The sequence below is a fragment of the Trachurus trachurus genome (genome assembly GCF_905171665.1).
Source record: "Trachurus trachurus genome assembly, chromosome: 5".
In the NCBI taxonomy this organism is placed as follows: domain Eukaryota; kingdom Metazoa; phylum Chordata; class Actinopteri; order Carangiformes; family Carangidae; genus Trachurus; species Trachurus trachurus.
In genome coordinates, this window is record NC_139896.1 from 32,328,736 (window position 1) to 32,344,588 (window position 15,853).

At 42.6% G+C, this 15,853-nt stretch overlaps 1 protein-coding gene across 1 annotated transcript; it reads left to right on the top strand.

Annotated features, from left to right (window-relative positions):
• The first annotated feature begins 310 nt into the window (after positions 1 to 310).
• On the top strand, positions 311 to 15,853 carry dctn2 (dynactin 2 (p50)). Its single transcript, XM_083972322.1, has 14 exons — positions 311 to 531; positions 856 to 924; positions 4,553 to 4,649; positions 7,113 to 7,174; positions 7,399 to 7,497; positions 8,560 to 8,720; positions 9,344 to 9,497; positions 9,747 to 9,812; positions 10,083 to 10,121; positions 10,302 to 10,379; positions 10,998 to 11,069; positions 12,498 to 12,600; positions 13,757 to 13,848; positions 15,033 to 15,853. The coding sequence occupies exons 1-14, from the start codon at positions 496 to 498 to the stop codon at positions 15,117 to 15,119; spliced, it is 1,215 nt and encodes a 404-aa protein (XP_083828448.1). The 5' UTR covers positions 311 to 495; the 3' UTR covers positions 15,120 to 15,853.

The window sequence follows — 15,853 nt, forward strand, 5'->3', positions numbered from 1 at the left end:
AACCACGTAGCTACAGAAAATTAACAACAAACTAATTCTGTTGTTGAAGAAATTAGTTATTAAATGTGTCGCTGTTGCAACGGCAGATATCATGATTGAAAGGAAACCCAAACGAAACACACTGACCGACGCAGAGGACCGGGAAATCACAGGTCCGGATTGGTCAAATGTGACGCATGCGTATAAACGGTCGTCTTCCTCGGGGATGTTTGTTTTGTTGCTCTCGATGGGCCGTCGCTCTCCTTCCATATTGACTTAAGCGAGCACAGCACCGCCCTTTCTCCTCCGCCTGACACAAACCCAACGCACACGCTGTCACATCGAGCTGGTGACCACATCAGCCTGGAAGCGTCCGCCGGCTCGGAGACTGCTGGCTCATCTATCGATAGCTTTTTGTCAGAGTTAGACACGGTTAATCGATATTTTACTCGTTTCGAGAATTGTTAACGTATTCTTCAGTGCTTTTGTTAGTCTCGTCCTTGCTTCCCGCTGACAATGGCCGATCCTAAATACGCAAACTTGCCAGGAATTGTAAGTGGCTAACGCTAGCAGACAGATTAGCTGTGTTGCTAGTCGGCAGAGCTAGCTGCAGTCAGTGACAGCGGAGCTCACCAACACCTCAGCTGGCGACTCCGCTGCCTTTGTGTTGTTTACAGCCAGCTACCACACGACTAATACATGTATATTTAAGGGTCTAGCTCTTCCGGTGATGTGGTGTGGTGTGATAAAAGAGCAAAGGTGGTTTGTTGTGTGCGTGTTTGTTGAATGGGCCGGGGCGTTGGCCAGGCTGACGATAATAATAAAAGGGAAATATCTTGGTGCTGTCATGAATTGTTTACCCATTTGTTTCAACAGGCTTTTAACGAGCCGGACGTGTACGAGACCGGCGACCTCCCAGAGGATGACCAGGCTCAGTTTGAGTCGGTAAGTGGACGTTTTTCTCTCACTGGGGTTGGTCAGGTTGCAGACTGATGCTTGGATTATTTTGCTGCACACTAAGCTAACCCAACTGGCTAGTCAATACTTGTACTAAATATTTCGGGCCAACTCCCGATTTCTCTAATTTGTTCAATGTGCATTACCACACTATAATAACTTGGCTCATGATCACACTGCCTGCATGGTAGAAAAGTGATAGTAGGTTAGCTGCATTAATGCATTGAAGTAATCTGGTGTCCAGTGATATTAACTAGTGAACTGTGAGTCATGTTTCATTTGTTTTTCCTTTACTAATATATTTTAAAATGCTCTTTGTAGAAAGAAAAAAAACATCAACACCAATTCTTAAAGCATCATGACGTCCAGATGTGTGAATTGTGTATTAATTTTGTCAGTTTATTAGGCATTCATGGTTGAGTTACATTATGCAATCAGTTCTACCCTCATGAATGCTCTAGTGTTGTTCAGTGTTGTATTTTAGCTGGGTGTTGCTAATAAATCCAGATGAGCATATAAACAACTTGTGACTTCAAGATGCTCAATGAACAAAGTCAAAGTCATGAGGATATAGCTTAAGTTTCCCCTACAAGTATGTCAAGTTAAAATTGTATTCCAGATACCAGACTGTCCTTTAAAACTACAGAGCAACATCTCCTCTATACATCATAGTTATCATCAATATAGTATGTGCTTATTTACGTGTGACCTTCAACACAAAACAGCCACCTAGATTAGTTTGTGTCATTGCCAGAGTTCAGTCTTCTTTGACAGTTCTGTTGAGAAATGCTGTGTAAACACATGAAGAGATGCTGGATTGACTTTGCTTTCAACATGTCTGGGCATTTTACTGACCAGCTGAGTGAATCCTAATTGACATTTTCCCTTCCATGTGTCCACATTCATTCTTCCCATACCCTTGCCCTTGTTTTGACTCTCCCCCAACCCTTCCGGGACCCTAGTTTGTACAAGTAAGACTGGCTGCATTTTACTGTCGGCGATCTCCAAGCCATGCTTTTCATGCATGTTTTTTTAAAAAGATCTCATGGACACTTTTCCTACTTATATTGACTGGGGTGAAATGAGAAAAAGATTAATGGAGTGACCCTTCTGTGCTCTTTAATTCATCATTTTTTGATTCTTTTGAAGTGCAAGAGATTGATTACTTTCCTCCTATTTGTGTTGCTCATTTAAACTTTCCAAGGGCATAATGATGTTGATGGCTCTTCAGCAGCAATTCGCTCTTTTACTTTGTCATGCTTTGACAAAGCAGTGAAGGCTCAAGTGTGTGTCTGTGTGAGTGTGTGGCTCTGACAGGAGAAAGAAATCTGTTTGTTTGTGTGAGTGACTTCCCTTGTTAACCTGTCATTGTGCTCTAACAATTGCTTCCTGGCTAACCACACTGTTCTGACTAACTAGACATATTGCAGGTCCCTGTACACTGTGTGATTACGTCTAAAAGGTTCATCCCCTGTTATACTGTGAGATGGATATAATGCACAATATGATTAAATATGAGTCACCATCTGCATTAGACTGTTAGATATTAAACATGCCAGGTTGTTTGTTGAGTATCTAGTGAAACATCGCATCATGATGTAAACAGAAGAAAATGCAAGCAAAAACAAGCTGTCAGCTACGCGTTAATACTTTGAAAATTAATGAATCTTTGGCCGAGGTCTTCTTGGCATTTTCCTTTAGTTTTGCACTCATCTTTTTTCTTTTATGCCTAATTTTTTCCTTTAGTCAAGAATTCAATAAACACTGATATTAATCAGTGTTTACCATATGTAGTAATGCTACAGGAAAGCACCTGCACCAGGACTGATCTGATAAGTGGATCAGCTCTTGGACAGATGTGACCGATCCATGCTGAGATGACGGTTTCTTAATCATTAACAAGTAATGTCTCTTGGCTGTCATTCAGGTACAATTAAGTTCAGTCAAAGCATTTTACAGACTCACCTTTGAGTGCCTAGCTATTCCTGGCCTCGTGTTACCTTATCGGAAGAGGACGTTTGATTGCACTGTCCCCATTTTTGTATAATTTATTGAAGATTGGTTTGATCTTTCAATGCAGCCTTTATTTGCCATCAAAGATATCGTTACATTTGTCATACTGTGTACAGGGGCCTTAACATGGTTGTACTTACCTTAAATTGCTTAGTCTAGGAGTTTTATTTAGGATAACTACATGTTATTGAGATTGAGTTTTGATATACAACAAATTCTGTATGAGACTGCATTTTAGGATATTGTGGCCTTTTAATGTTGTTGACTTATTTCAGGTCCCTTTAAACCACTTGTTACCCTTCATTCTGACTCATGGTTGTCTTATTCACCTATCCCCTTCATACATAACATAATGTTGTGAGACCTACGATGCCCTACATATGAGCATAAGGTCACACAGCATTATGAAATACAACATAATATCAGAAAAGAGAAAGTAACTTGTTGGTGTTAATGGACCATCACACCACCCTATTCGGGGAAGAGAGAAAGAACTGGAGACATCACAAGTTCTCTGTGCAAAGTGTCTCCAGGGTTTTTAGCAGCAACTCTCAGAACACTGCTTTCTTTCTTATCTTTCCCCGACCCTGGCCAACTGTTCCTGTTGTGTGCATGGCATGTGATAACCACATTAATCTGTGTTGTCTCTCTCTCTCTCTCTCTCTCTCTCTCTCCCCCCTACTTTTTTATCTCCCTCTGTTCTTCCGTTACTTTCTCTAACTCTCTTTGGAAACCCAAGGAGCTGGTAAGAGCCTGATTAACTCTCCTCCTCTTCCTCCACTCCCTCTTCTTCCTCCTCACCCCCGACATCTGTGTAACTGTCTTGTGATCTGTGTGATTTGTCGGTCTGTCTTTTTAATCTGAATCTGTGTGTGAGTCCGGACTCATGTCATCTATCTCTATGTGTCAGTGGCATTGTAATTCTCCTCATGGCCTCTAGTTCATCATAATTGATCACAAGGAGGTGTTGATCAAATGATAGACTCCAAACAATCACTAATCAAATATCATCATTTAGAAAATGTGAGAGTAATGGCTTCTAGCTTTAGTTTGCGTATTTCATTCATGTTAACCTAGAAGAGCTATGCCACATTTGGTATGTATTTTTGTAATTAGTTACATATCTTTACGGTGAGTTACACCTTTTTAAGGGATTGTTCTTCATATGACACAATCAATCCTCAGCATAGCTGTGATATCTAATTTTATCTTCTGTCTCTCCCGCTACTCTAAATCATGTTGAAATCACCTGGTTCACCCCAAATAATGTCCGTGAAGCTCTGGCAGATTTTCATGATTCATGGCTACAATTTGTGAGGGTATCAGACCTTGGTGAGCGATTATACACCCTGGGCTCAAACGCATAATTCAGTATCTTTTGAAATCATATATTCTGGAGCAATGATCAAGTGTAGGATTTCCTCTCAGATCTTACCCACCTGTCAACGTATTTCACGTCTGCCTCGGGCGTCCAGCCCTATTTGCTCACTGACTCGGTAAACCAAGGCTCATTTTAAGTGTTGGCTTTCTCTATAGGCTTACATGCCCTTTACCATTTTGTTTTTGTTTCTCTGACTTAATTTCCTGGTGTTTCCAACAACAGGAGGAGCTTTGCAGTGACAGCGTAGAGAGGATTGTGGTCAACCCCAACGCAGCCTACGACAAGTTCAAAGACAAGCATGTCGGCACCAAAGGACTTGGTCAGTGTGTAGAGAAATCAGATGACTTGTCTATACTGTATATGTTTTTTCCGTCTATCTAAAGCATGACATCACTTCTTTCTGTGAGTAACCACCACTCATGTACGCAAACTGTAAAAACACATCAATAAGCCAAACGGTTGCACTGGTAGAGGAAATATCTTAGTTGTGTCATGAATTATTCACCCATTACAATGAACATGAGCATTGTGGTTTGCGTGGAGTTGATCCCACATACTAAATCTATCAAGCACAGAACTGCAGCTGTGAGTAGTCCCCAACAAATACACTGATACCCAACTTTGAGTTATTTTTCTAAAAAACTAGAAAACAGGTGTTAGAGCTGTTAGGTTGTTGAATTTTTTAAGATTTATGTCTTCAATAACAGCTGGTGGAATTGGGATTTTGAGCAACTAACTGGCTAAACAAGAAACTTAGTTTTAATCTTAGTGTCAAGCTAAAGAGGAACTAAGCAGGATTTTTCCCGTGGCTATGCTACTGTAGGAGTAATTGTGATAGTTAACTACATGACTTGTGACTTGTTACAAGTGAGAATGAAGGCTCTCTGCCTTCCACCTGGCGTCTCATGGCTGAAAACTAACCTTGCAACATCAGTGTGGTACTTGGCTGCCGACCTGGTGTCCCAGCTCTCGTCTCTGTGGCACCGCGACACAAACGCGCTTCGTAACCCACAATCTTTTGTTTATGACAGTTAAGACTACACGTTGTAACATCGTGTTATACAACGTTTTCCATCGCTCCATGGATTGATTTTTCGCCAGCTTCGTTAAAAACAAATGCACATGGCCTAGAGGAGGGTTAGCAAAACAGAGGTAAAGCGACCAGACTTGCATAGTTCCTCTTTAATGGTGGTTTGCTGTCTCCTTTTATCTATCAGTCACGTGACTAAAAGATCCCTGTAAATATTAAGATCATGGCTACCATCTTTTCTGAACAATTTGAAACAAAGTACAGTATTTTTATCTTAAAGCAGAAGTAAGCGATCCGGTGGTTTTGGCTAACTTCCTGTCAGCAGATGGAGTTAGCAGTCCCCGCCCTCGTCCCTACGTCACCGCATTCACGCGCATCCCTTGGCTGCACACACAGGCCCTCATTTATCAAACTTGCGTACACCAAAAAAATGGGTGTACACCAAATTCACCGCAAGGATCGGTATTTATCAATCTGAGCGTGAGCGTACGGTACGCACAAATCTCACGCCAGCTCTGACCAGGTGTACGCACATTTGGAACCAGCGTAGAACATGCAGGAACGAGTGCTGCTGTGTCAAAATGATTATTAAACCATAGTCTAATAACGCAGCGATGTGGAGCACATGTTGCGGTACCTGTCCAGGTGCAGCTGATCTCCGCGGCGGAGTTTTTTTTTTTTTTTTTCTCCCGTCACCGGGACCTGTCAGCGGGACATCGGGCCGGTGTTTCACATCCCTCCATCAGCCGAACCATATCATCGGTGCTGATGGTCATAAAGTCGCGTTCGCAGCAGTAATATGCCTAGGCTATATGATTTCTCCTCAGTCACTTGTGTTTAGTAAATTGCAGGAGCATTTCATGAGATCGCTGGTTTTCCTGACGTGGTCTGTGACACGTGCGTCTGCAGCCTCCATCCACCGGGATGACGCTTATCAATCACAAAATCTATCAATCTATCAATGTCCAGATATTTAATGTTGCCGCCCTCTCCCTGTTCAATGCGGTAATGTCAGTAAAGTCTCTTCTTGGCCGTCTTCCGTGTCTCCATGTCGTAAAAGGGGCAGGGCGACGCCTCTAAAGCAGGAATATATTGGGGGGCGTGACATTTAAATTACGCTCGTTTTCACCCGCCGGATTTATCAACACCATGCCGGTTCTACGCCGAAATCAGCAGCGTACACTCTTTTAGTAAATCACACGTGACACTTGGCGTACACTGATATTTACACCAGAATTTACACCAGATCCTGCGCAAGTTTGATAAATGAGGGCCACAGAGAGGACTGCCCCTTTATGCCGTTCTCTCTCCTCATTGGATAAAGGTTGTAGGATACAAGGAAAGTTTTCTCCTCGGCTTACAGCAGAGCAGAATGACTGACAGACCCGTGTTTCAGACCAAACACTCTATATAAGTGATTGCCGTCGGAAGATATAACTATTTAAGACTTATATTAACACAAACATTCCGCTTACTTCTGCTTTAATATAGAAAGAAATATGCAAGAAAATCCAAGGTGGCTATAGATAATACAAAACACAACATCACATACAGAACCCTTTATGTAATATAAGACAAGGCTTAACAGCTGCTCCCCCTCCCTTATGGCTGCAACAAAACAGATCCTTAACTTCTGTGATTTTAAAGCCCCAAATCTTGTTATGGCCTAGTTTGAACTTCACATTGACTCAGTTTGCTTTTTTGTGTCTGTGTCTTGATTTCTTTTACAATCCATTTGTCTCCCTTTCACAGACTTCTCAGACAGAATCAGTAGAAGCAGAAGAGTGGGCTATGAGTCGGGAGAATTTGAAATTGTGAGTACCTTCTATTCAGCAGAAATGCATCACTTCATTTTTTATTCTTTTAGATTTTCCCCTTTTTTGACGATAACAACACTAGTGTGCTTTTTATTTCCCTCACTACATGCGTTTTATGATGAAGTCAAACCGTCTGGGATGGTGTTGACTCACTCTGCTAAAACCACTCTATCGTTGTGTAGTAATCCTTACCATTTCCCCCTCTTCTTGTCCTTGTGAAGCTTGGAGAGGGCTGTGGAGTGAAGGAGACGCCCCAGCAGAAGTACCAGCGCCTGGTGAACGAGATCCAGGAACTCACTCAGGAGGTGGATACCATTCAGGTGAACTGACAGCAAGACACACACAAACACAAAGCACTTGGATACGCATGGTACATATTACTACTATTGCACAGTTCTCACCTGACTAGCCGATCCAAAGCTCAGTGTGCTGTGTGTGCACTGACGCTTTAAATTCACCCTGAAAATGAGTTTTGATTAAAACCAGTGCACGGAGGAGTGTTGGAGACTTGCTTTGACCCTACAGCCCAGAAACTAATTAAACCTTTGGTGTCATTAACTCCAGTGCACACAGAGCAGGGTCTGTAGCTGTTTGAGTCCAGTGCAAATTCAAATTCAACTTGGGCTTTGTCAGTTTCACTGGCAGCATCTGGTGGTTATGAGCGCATGCAGGTTGTTCTGACAGAGCATTGAGCCTTACTGGGGGAACAAGCTGTTTTTCTGTCACAGTCTCTAAATGTAGATTTATGAAAGACCTCCGTGTGGCAGTTGACATGCTCTGCATGATGAGTTCAAAACACAAAAGTCAAAAGACGAGGCGAAAACATGCTGCGATTCACTCACACAGACTACCGTGACTGAGAAGTAATGGCATAGTTTCAATGAACTTATCGTGCAGGGATCACACTAGACATCTGACTGTTCACCAGCAGTAGAGCATGACTTCATGTGTGTCCAGAGCTAGTTGTAAAGAAAACATCTGTTATTTTCTAACATGGCATTAAAGACTTATGTTGGTTTTTCAGATGTGCTTCATATATTTTCCCTTTTTGCAGCAAGCATTCTTGGTAGTCCTTTTGTTTGTGTATTTTTGTTTGGCCTGTAGGAAGTCACCCACCTACAAAGAGAAACAAGCATTGTCATGACAGTGGCTAATATTCATGCAGGAGGCTGCTCAGTTTCAGTCAGCTGCATCGAATGTGTAGCAAACACTGTCACTACTGCCATGTTTTCCTTTTTTTGTAATTTGGCATGGGACATATGTTCTCTGTGGAGAAGTTGCCTAGTTGGCCCAGACAGATTTCTACTTGTCAGTTTCATCAATCTCTGCATTAAAACTGTCACTGCTTTCCAGTTACTCATGGTGTCCTTTTCTTCTTGCAGGCTGCCACTAAGGAAAGCAATGCAGAGGAGCGCCTGACCCCAGTGGTGCTTGCCCAGCAGGCTGCCCAGCTCAAACAGCAGCTGGTTTCTGCCCATCTCGACTCGCTGCTGGGACCACAGGCACACATCAACCTAGCCGATCCAGATGGAGCGCTGGCGAGGTGAGCCGAGAGGAGGGTGGCGAGACAATAAAGCACGAAGACAAGCATCTGGATTCTGAAACCTGATGCTACAACCTATCAAACCCTGACAGAGTAATGAGCTTGTAGGCAGGGAAGGGAGCGAGGGAGGAGAGGCAGAGATGAGCAAGAGTTTGTCAGAGAGAGTTACAGGGGAATTCAATTCACCGGCCAGAGGACTAGAACCCCTATAAGACGGGCGAGAGATACGGAAAAGGCAGTACGGCTGTTATCAATTGTCCACACGAACTCTGCCAGTCTCAGTAAAGCACTACCTGGGGAGCACACGAACTGATGGATTGAGAGCTAAAAACTGGACAAGGTGAAAGATTAAGTGAGAACTAGAAAAATGTCAGAACCCAACTGAGCATGATGGAGGGCAGCTGAGGATAGAGAGGGAAAGAGGCTGCGACACAGGTGAAAGAACAGGATGAAAACTGTTCTTAAAAACATCCAAGCTCACGTTGACCTTGAAGTTCACTACAGAGCATGTGTTGACTTGGGAGCACAAGACGGAGGAAACGCGGACACGGCGGCGCACGGGGCCGATAACAATATTGGACATGAAATCCTTTTGTGCGTCTTCCTTTCTTTCCGTCCCGCAGGCGTCTGCTCACCCAGCTGGAGGCGGCCAAGGGCAGCCGTGTCTGCTCCGCAGGAGACAGCAAGCCGACGGCGGCGGCCAAGGGCCCAGATGGAGTGGTACTCTACGAGCTACACAGCAGACCAGAGCAGGAAAAATTCAACGAGTCTGCCAAGGTAAAGTGGAAAGGGAGACGGAGGCAGCAGAACCCAGAGTCTGGGATGAATGCAGCGCGACAAAACCAGCAAATGTTTTCAGCGGCGTGATCTCCTCAATGTGTTTTTGTTTTTCATTCTCATGAGAGCAATGTGATAATATTTGATGGCAATAAACAGGATAAAAGGTAGAGAGGTGTGTGTATGCGTGTGTCTTTTGGGATGCTGTTGTCATTGCCAACCATGTGTTGCCTTGTTTCGTCCCCGTAGATGGCGGAACTGGAGAAGCGTCTAGCTGAGCTGGAGATCGCTGTTGGCTCAGGATCAGACAAGCAGGTACACAGCCACTCAGTCTTTCCACACACACACACTCTCACACACACACATCCTCTTTTCAATGCCTTTATGTTTCATTCACACTAATTCAGTTTATCTTCCATTCTCTTTCACTCTCGCACCAGCAGAATTTTCATGCCTCTTTGGCTGTTAAGCCATCCAGAAAGTGACATTGAAATAAAAATCTTCCTCTTGTTGTGTGTAAATCACAGCAGCAGCTTCATTGGCTCATGTTAAAATGTGCTCTTCCCCTATGTGTTTATGTTGCAGGGACCTCTGAGCGCCAGCGTACAGGGAGCTAGTCTGATGGTAAGAAGTTGACCACCGCAGCAACACTGGCACACTACACACTGGAGTTTGTCTGTATTCATAACAGTGTGTCTGATGTGCAGCCAGAGAACTGGGTCACACTTCAAAGATGACATCAGCTCCAGTTTCCTCCAAGTTTGTTTGCTGTGCTAGTAGTAACTTTTGTGTGTGTGTTTTCAGGACACCATTGAGCTCCTGCAGGCGAGAGTCAGTGCACTGGACTCTGCTACTCTGGATCAAGTGGAGGCAAGACTGCAGGTAACTCATCCATGCACAGTCTGCAGCGCAGGGTTAGGGGCAAAGGGAGGCTTTATTTTGAAGCAGTTTTTTTATGCTCAGTACAGAGAAATGTGGAATGTGCCAGACAGAGGGACCTGCTGGAGGGAGTTTAGCAAAAGTGCTGCCCAGCTTATTCAAACTTCTCTATGTGTTGCGTCTTATCAATCTGACAAATGTAAAAACAGTAACAGAAAATAGAACATAGAACTGTTATTTTATTTTCTGTATTAGTGTCTAGTGCAGGTCCCTGGATAAAAAGAATCGACAGTATATAAAGTTTGGGGATAAGTGGAAAGGATATTCCAACTCCAGCTGTAACAATATATTTTGCTTCCTCTTTCTTTCTGTGGTGATAGGGCATCAGCTTACAGCAGTTAAAGTATTTCTCTTTCAACTGCATTTCCTTTGTGATTAAATACTGACAAATTGTGACTTTGTTACCATTGGGTCACCTGTGATGGAGCCATGAAACACTGTTAGTTTACCACAGTATTGACCGCTCCCTAGTCAACGTTAATCTTATCTAAATGCCTTAAAACATCTTTTACACCTTTAACAAAGTCAGAATAAAACACTTCTTTCTTTCTTTTCCATTAGAGCGTCCTTGGCAAGATGAATGAGATTGCAAAACACAAGGCAGCGATTGAGGATGCTGATACACAAAACAAGGTTTGTAATCCCCATACAAAATGCAGACTTAATGCCGTCATCATCTCAGCTTCATTTGACACGTTTATACTGTGTCAGTGGAAGCTAATAGTGTCCGTACAGTTGTACAGCCAACATAATTTCTCTATACAAAGCACCTTCAGATGGCAGACACCTGCAATAATAAGAGCTGAGATGTTTTTGTCAGAAGTTGTATAATATATTCATTAATTATTTAGCCTCTGAAAATGAAATCATCCATCTTTTTCCTTTTTCTTTTACTATTTGACTTCATCTCAGATGTGGTTGTGAGGTCTATGTGATGTGTAGGGGGATGTGTTGTCTGTTTCAGCCATCAACTATTAAGTGTTTTACCCTTAATGAACCAGCAGAGGGCAGGTCATGTTTTATTATTATAGTGAATGACAAAGTCACTCATAGTGGTTTCATTTAATAGATTTTAAGGTTATTATACATGGCTGTTATAGGCTTTGAGAAAATACTTTAATTAGTATTAGCAGCAGATTTACTGGATAGAATGAAGGGAATCAAAGTGAATAGTACAAAAGCATGCTGTAATGTGAGCTTATGTGTAATTTTATTGAACCCGCACTAACTGGACTCACGTCTGTAGCCATAAAATACAAGTGGAATTGGCAAACGTGAGTTTGAAGGCTGTTTGTAGCATCAGCACTTTCCAGCCTATTGGTATGTAAACTGAGTGAACAGATGGCCCGAAAAAAAAAGTAGTAAGGAGGGCAGACCTGGAGTAGTGTGAGCAGGATTTCACCTCGGTACCTCAGCACCGTGGAGTCCGTTTGAATGTAGGTGCTGATGTTAATCATGATAAAATGCAGACGGTACCCACACTGATCAGATGTAGACTACATCACAATAGTCAATTGGTTGTATACTGTCTGGGTTGTGTGTGCATTATATCATTACAGTACATCACTGTACATTATGGCTCTATAGCAGTGGTCTTCAAGAGGGGGTCTGTGGAGGTGCTGCAGGGGGTCGTTGAATTTTTAGTTGATTGGACAATGTTTTATATCTTTTAGTTTCCACATTTATGTTTTTTTTTTTTTTAAGTCAATTTGAATAGCTTGTCTGCAGTGGACAAGTGAACAAGGTCTGTTTATAAATGGCAGAGGGACAGCCTCCTACTCACTGTAACATGAATATATGAACCTTTTGTATCAGTATTGAATGCAAAATAACAAGCTACGTTTATGCATGGTAGCCTACTGGACCCAGTTTAATATAATACAACCCTAACCCATTTTTCTAATAAGGTAGGGGTCCCTGCTCCATCTCTCCGTCAGTTTGTGGGTCCTTGGCCTGAAAGACCCCTGCTCTATAGCATTCCCTGAAATGAATATGACATATTACTGTAGCTGTATGACTTTTTCTTGGTATTAAATGTGCCTGTGTGTTATTTCCTGTCAGGTGTCACAGCTCTATGATGTGGTGCAGAAGTGGGATGCTATGTCCACCTCCATACCTCAGGTGGTGCAGAGGCTTGTTGCTGTAAAGGAGTTGCACGAGCAAGGTAACACACAGGAACTGGAACTGGTGCATGAGGTTGGAGATGAGTGGCGACTTTGTTTCCTTACATCAGACCCTACTGTAGGTCACGAGACAGTATATCAGTCGTTGAGGTGTTTGGAAGTGGAGAAGTTTACTGTCAGTTCACTTTACCCCATAACATTAAATGAGTGTGCCGGTGTTGAGTAATTGGTTCATATTGCAAATATTGTATTAATATTGCTCCGGGGGCAGATTTCACCCCACTAAGGATAATAACAATGAAAACTTGGATAATTTATGTTCTAGTCTTTTATGTGAGGGGAGAAGAACCTTGAAATGACACCCATGAGAGTTCAAGGAGAGGATGTATGTAGGTTAGTGGGGGTGGGGAGCAGCATTAAAGATTCAAAATATGTAGGATGTAGAAAGTGAACATAACAGGGTGTGAACCCGGATCAAGTATCAAACAGCATTCACGCTGGGAAGTGATACTTGGCCTGAAAGATTTGCATCCGCAATGGGGACGTCTGTGTGAGTGAGACAAAAGATGAAAACTAAGCGCAAATGGGATTCAAACGGATAATGGAATTAGCCTAAACCATGCCATTCTATTATAACAAAGGGCAAAAAATCAGTGAAAGGGAGACTCAAAATGGTAATAGAATTAGACTAAATCTTGCAGTACTGTTAAACACCCCCTTGGGGAGAAAGAGATGCATGATATTATATATCACATTATCATCTTTTTATTATTTAGCACATGAAAGCAGAACCTTGGCATTAATAGATTATATTGATAATTCATTTCTGAGAGCTGAAGGAGGTCATTTATCATCAGCCTCTCTTTGCACCGATCTGTCACAGTCTGCAGCCCGAGTCTTCCTCGCTCGATAGGGTTTAGCCGCAGCAATGTCTTTCCCCCGCCCTGATGAATGCAAACAAGCAAAACCAGACACTTTGTTTAATCTTTGAATTAGTCGTTCATCAGTTTCTGATTTAGGTTTCACTTTTTTCTACTCCCCTGCACTTTGCCTGAGAGCAGAAACAATGCATTTTTTAATCACTAATGTTTAAATTTGTGAACCCATCTTGATTATTTCTTCTCCCCATCTCTCATCTCCTGCCTTTTTAATTTCCCTTCCCCACCCCTCCTCCTCCTCTCCCTCCCTGTCTTGTAGCCATGCAGTTTGGCCAGCTGCTGACCCACCTGGACACCACTCAGCAGATGATCAACAACTCTCTGAAGGATAATAACACCCTGCTAACACAGGTGGGAAGTTCAAGCTCTGTTGAACAAGTGAGACAAGATAAATATTTAAGTGCGCGACTTGGTTTTTTGGCCACTTGTATCTTCATCTTGCGTGCGAGCTACAACGACCATGGGACTATTGGAGAGATGTATAAGTATTAAATAACGCTAGTGGAACTGCACACGGTCATGGATCCTTGACCTCGCCTGGTGGCTGCATAGAGGGATTGAAAATGTAGAGAATTCATTAAAATATGGGAGAAATTCATCCACTTGGCCGTAACCTTCTTTTACATGTGGAATAACTGTGTAAGAAGTGTCCTCCATTATACTTCAGAGTGTGAGGAAAGGCAGCTTTTCATGAGCAGCAGTAACCAGGTGTAGCTGCCTGTTAGGACAGAGGCTCTCCACAGCCTGCACATGGAGTCGATAATCAGCCGGCGCTCTCGCCGCTCAGGGCTTCTGGCTACACGGACAAAGCAGCGCCTTGTCAAATAAAGCCTTTATTTTTTGATGAGGTTTGTTGAAACTTGAAATCTTCTGAAGTCAAAAACATTCTGCTCACGCTGCTTACTTACCATAGACTTGCATTGTATTCTGAAACGGCCCAAGGCTTTCGAGGGTTATTGAAACTGACATTCACATGCTTTCACAGAAAACATAGTGTTTTATTTAGCGAGCCCAGTTAACCTGTAGTCTCCTGGACCGTCCTTGTTTTCTAATAATGTCTTTTAACAGCACTTTCAGTAATTGTGTTTTAGCTCCCTGTGAAATGTAATAAGTTAACCTGTTATATATTTTTCATTGTGTCCAAACAACTCTCCAAAATCCATTATTTGATTTGTGCTGATAGAAGACATGAAGTTTAAAAGGCTGGAACCAGTAAACATTTGGCATTTTTGTTGAAAGAGCAAATTTACTTCAGCAGTTATTGGATTCAAAATATTTGTTAGTTTTCTGTCAGTTCAGTGTAAATTTAGAAACCTCTGCATTTCATTACCGCCGTTGTCTGACTCTCTCCTGAAACACTGTCCATTCTCCATCTCGAATCTCTGCTCTCTCTTTGTAATCACTGCTTCTCTCCACTCCACTTCAACTTCTTTTCCTTCCACTCCTCTCTCATCCATCTCTCTCTCTCGTACACTGTTTCCTTCTCTCTGCCTATTGGTCACTTCTTACCTAACTTCCGTCTTCCTCCCCCTCAGGTTCAGCAGACGATGAAGGAAAACCTGGTGGCTGTAGAGGAGAACTTTGCTGCACTAGACCAGCGGATGAAGAAGCTCTCTAAATAAACGCTGGCAGAGTTTGGGCCGGTCCAGGAGAGTGTAGATCATGGACAAATAAGCGTCGGCTAGAGGGCACAGAGAGGGGATTGGGATTTAAGGCTTTCCTTTCTGACTGTCCTTCTCTTGCTCTTCACTCCTGCCTCTGCCTTTTTTTCACTAAGTGGAATGTTAGAAAATTGGAAAAGACGGAAAGACAGGAAAAAAAAAAGGAGACCAAACTTGTCCACCCTCCTTTCCTCCACTGAAAACACTTTTCTCCACTCTGTACATGCCACTGATTGCAGTCCCCCTGTTAAGCTTATTGAGTTTTAGACTGGATTGTTTTTATAATTATTAGTATTAAACATAAGAAATTCTTCCATTCCTTTGGAACCTTACACTATTACTAGATTTGTACTGTATACTTTGGTCAAACTGAATGGATCAGAGCAATGTTGGGTTGATGGGTGACACGCTCAAGATGTTGTCAGCTGTACAGAAAACTTGTTGGGTTGTCCTATAGTGTTGTAGCAGGAGCACGTTTGTGCCAGTGTCAGGGCCAAGTGATGGAAGGAAAGCTTGTAAATATGCCTGTGTACCTTATTGTTTCTTCACGCTCAGTCGCTTGTAACTATATTATTATGACTGAGACCAGATGCCACAGACAAACTTTTAATCTGCTTTGTCATTGCCTACAAGTCCAACTGTATTGTTCATCTGTGGTGATGGAAAATGATCAATAAATAAACAAAGTGCGATAA

Coding starts and splice junctions, on each gene's coding strand:
- dctn2 (XM_083972322.1), top strand. CDS start 496: ATGGCCGATCCTAAATACGCAAACTTGCCAGGAATT. Junction 7,498..8,559: donor AGGAGGTGGATACCATTCAG/GTGAACTGACAG, acceptor TTCTTCTTGCAG/GCTGCCACTAAGGAAAGCAA. Junction 10,122..10,301: donor TACAGGGAGCTAGTCTGATG/GTAAGAAGTTGA, acceptor GTGTGTTTTCAG/GACACCATTGAGCTCCTGCA.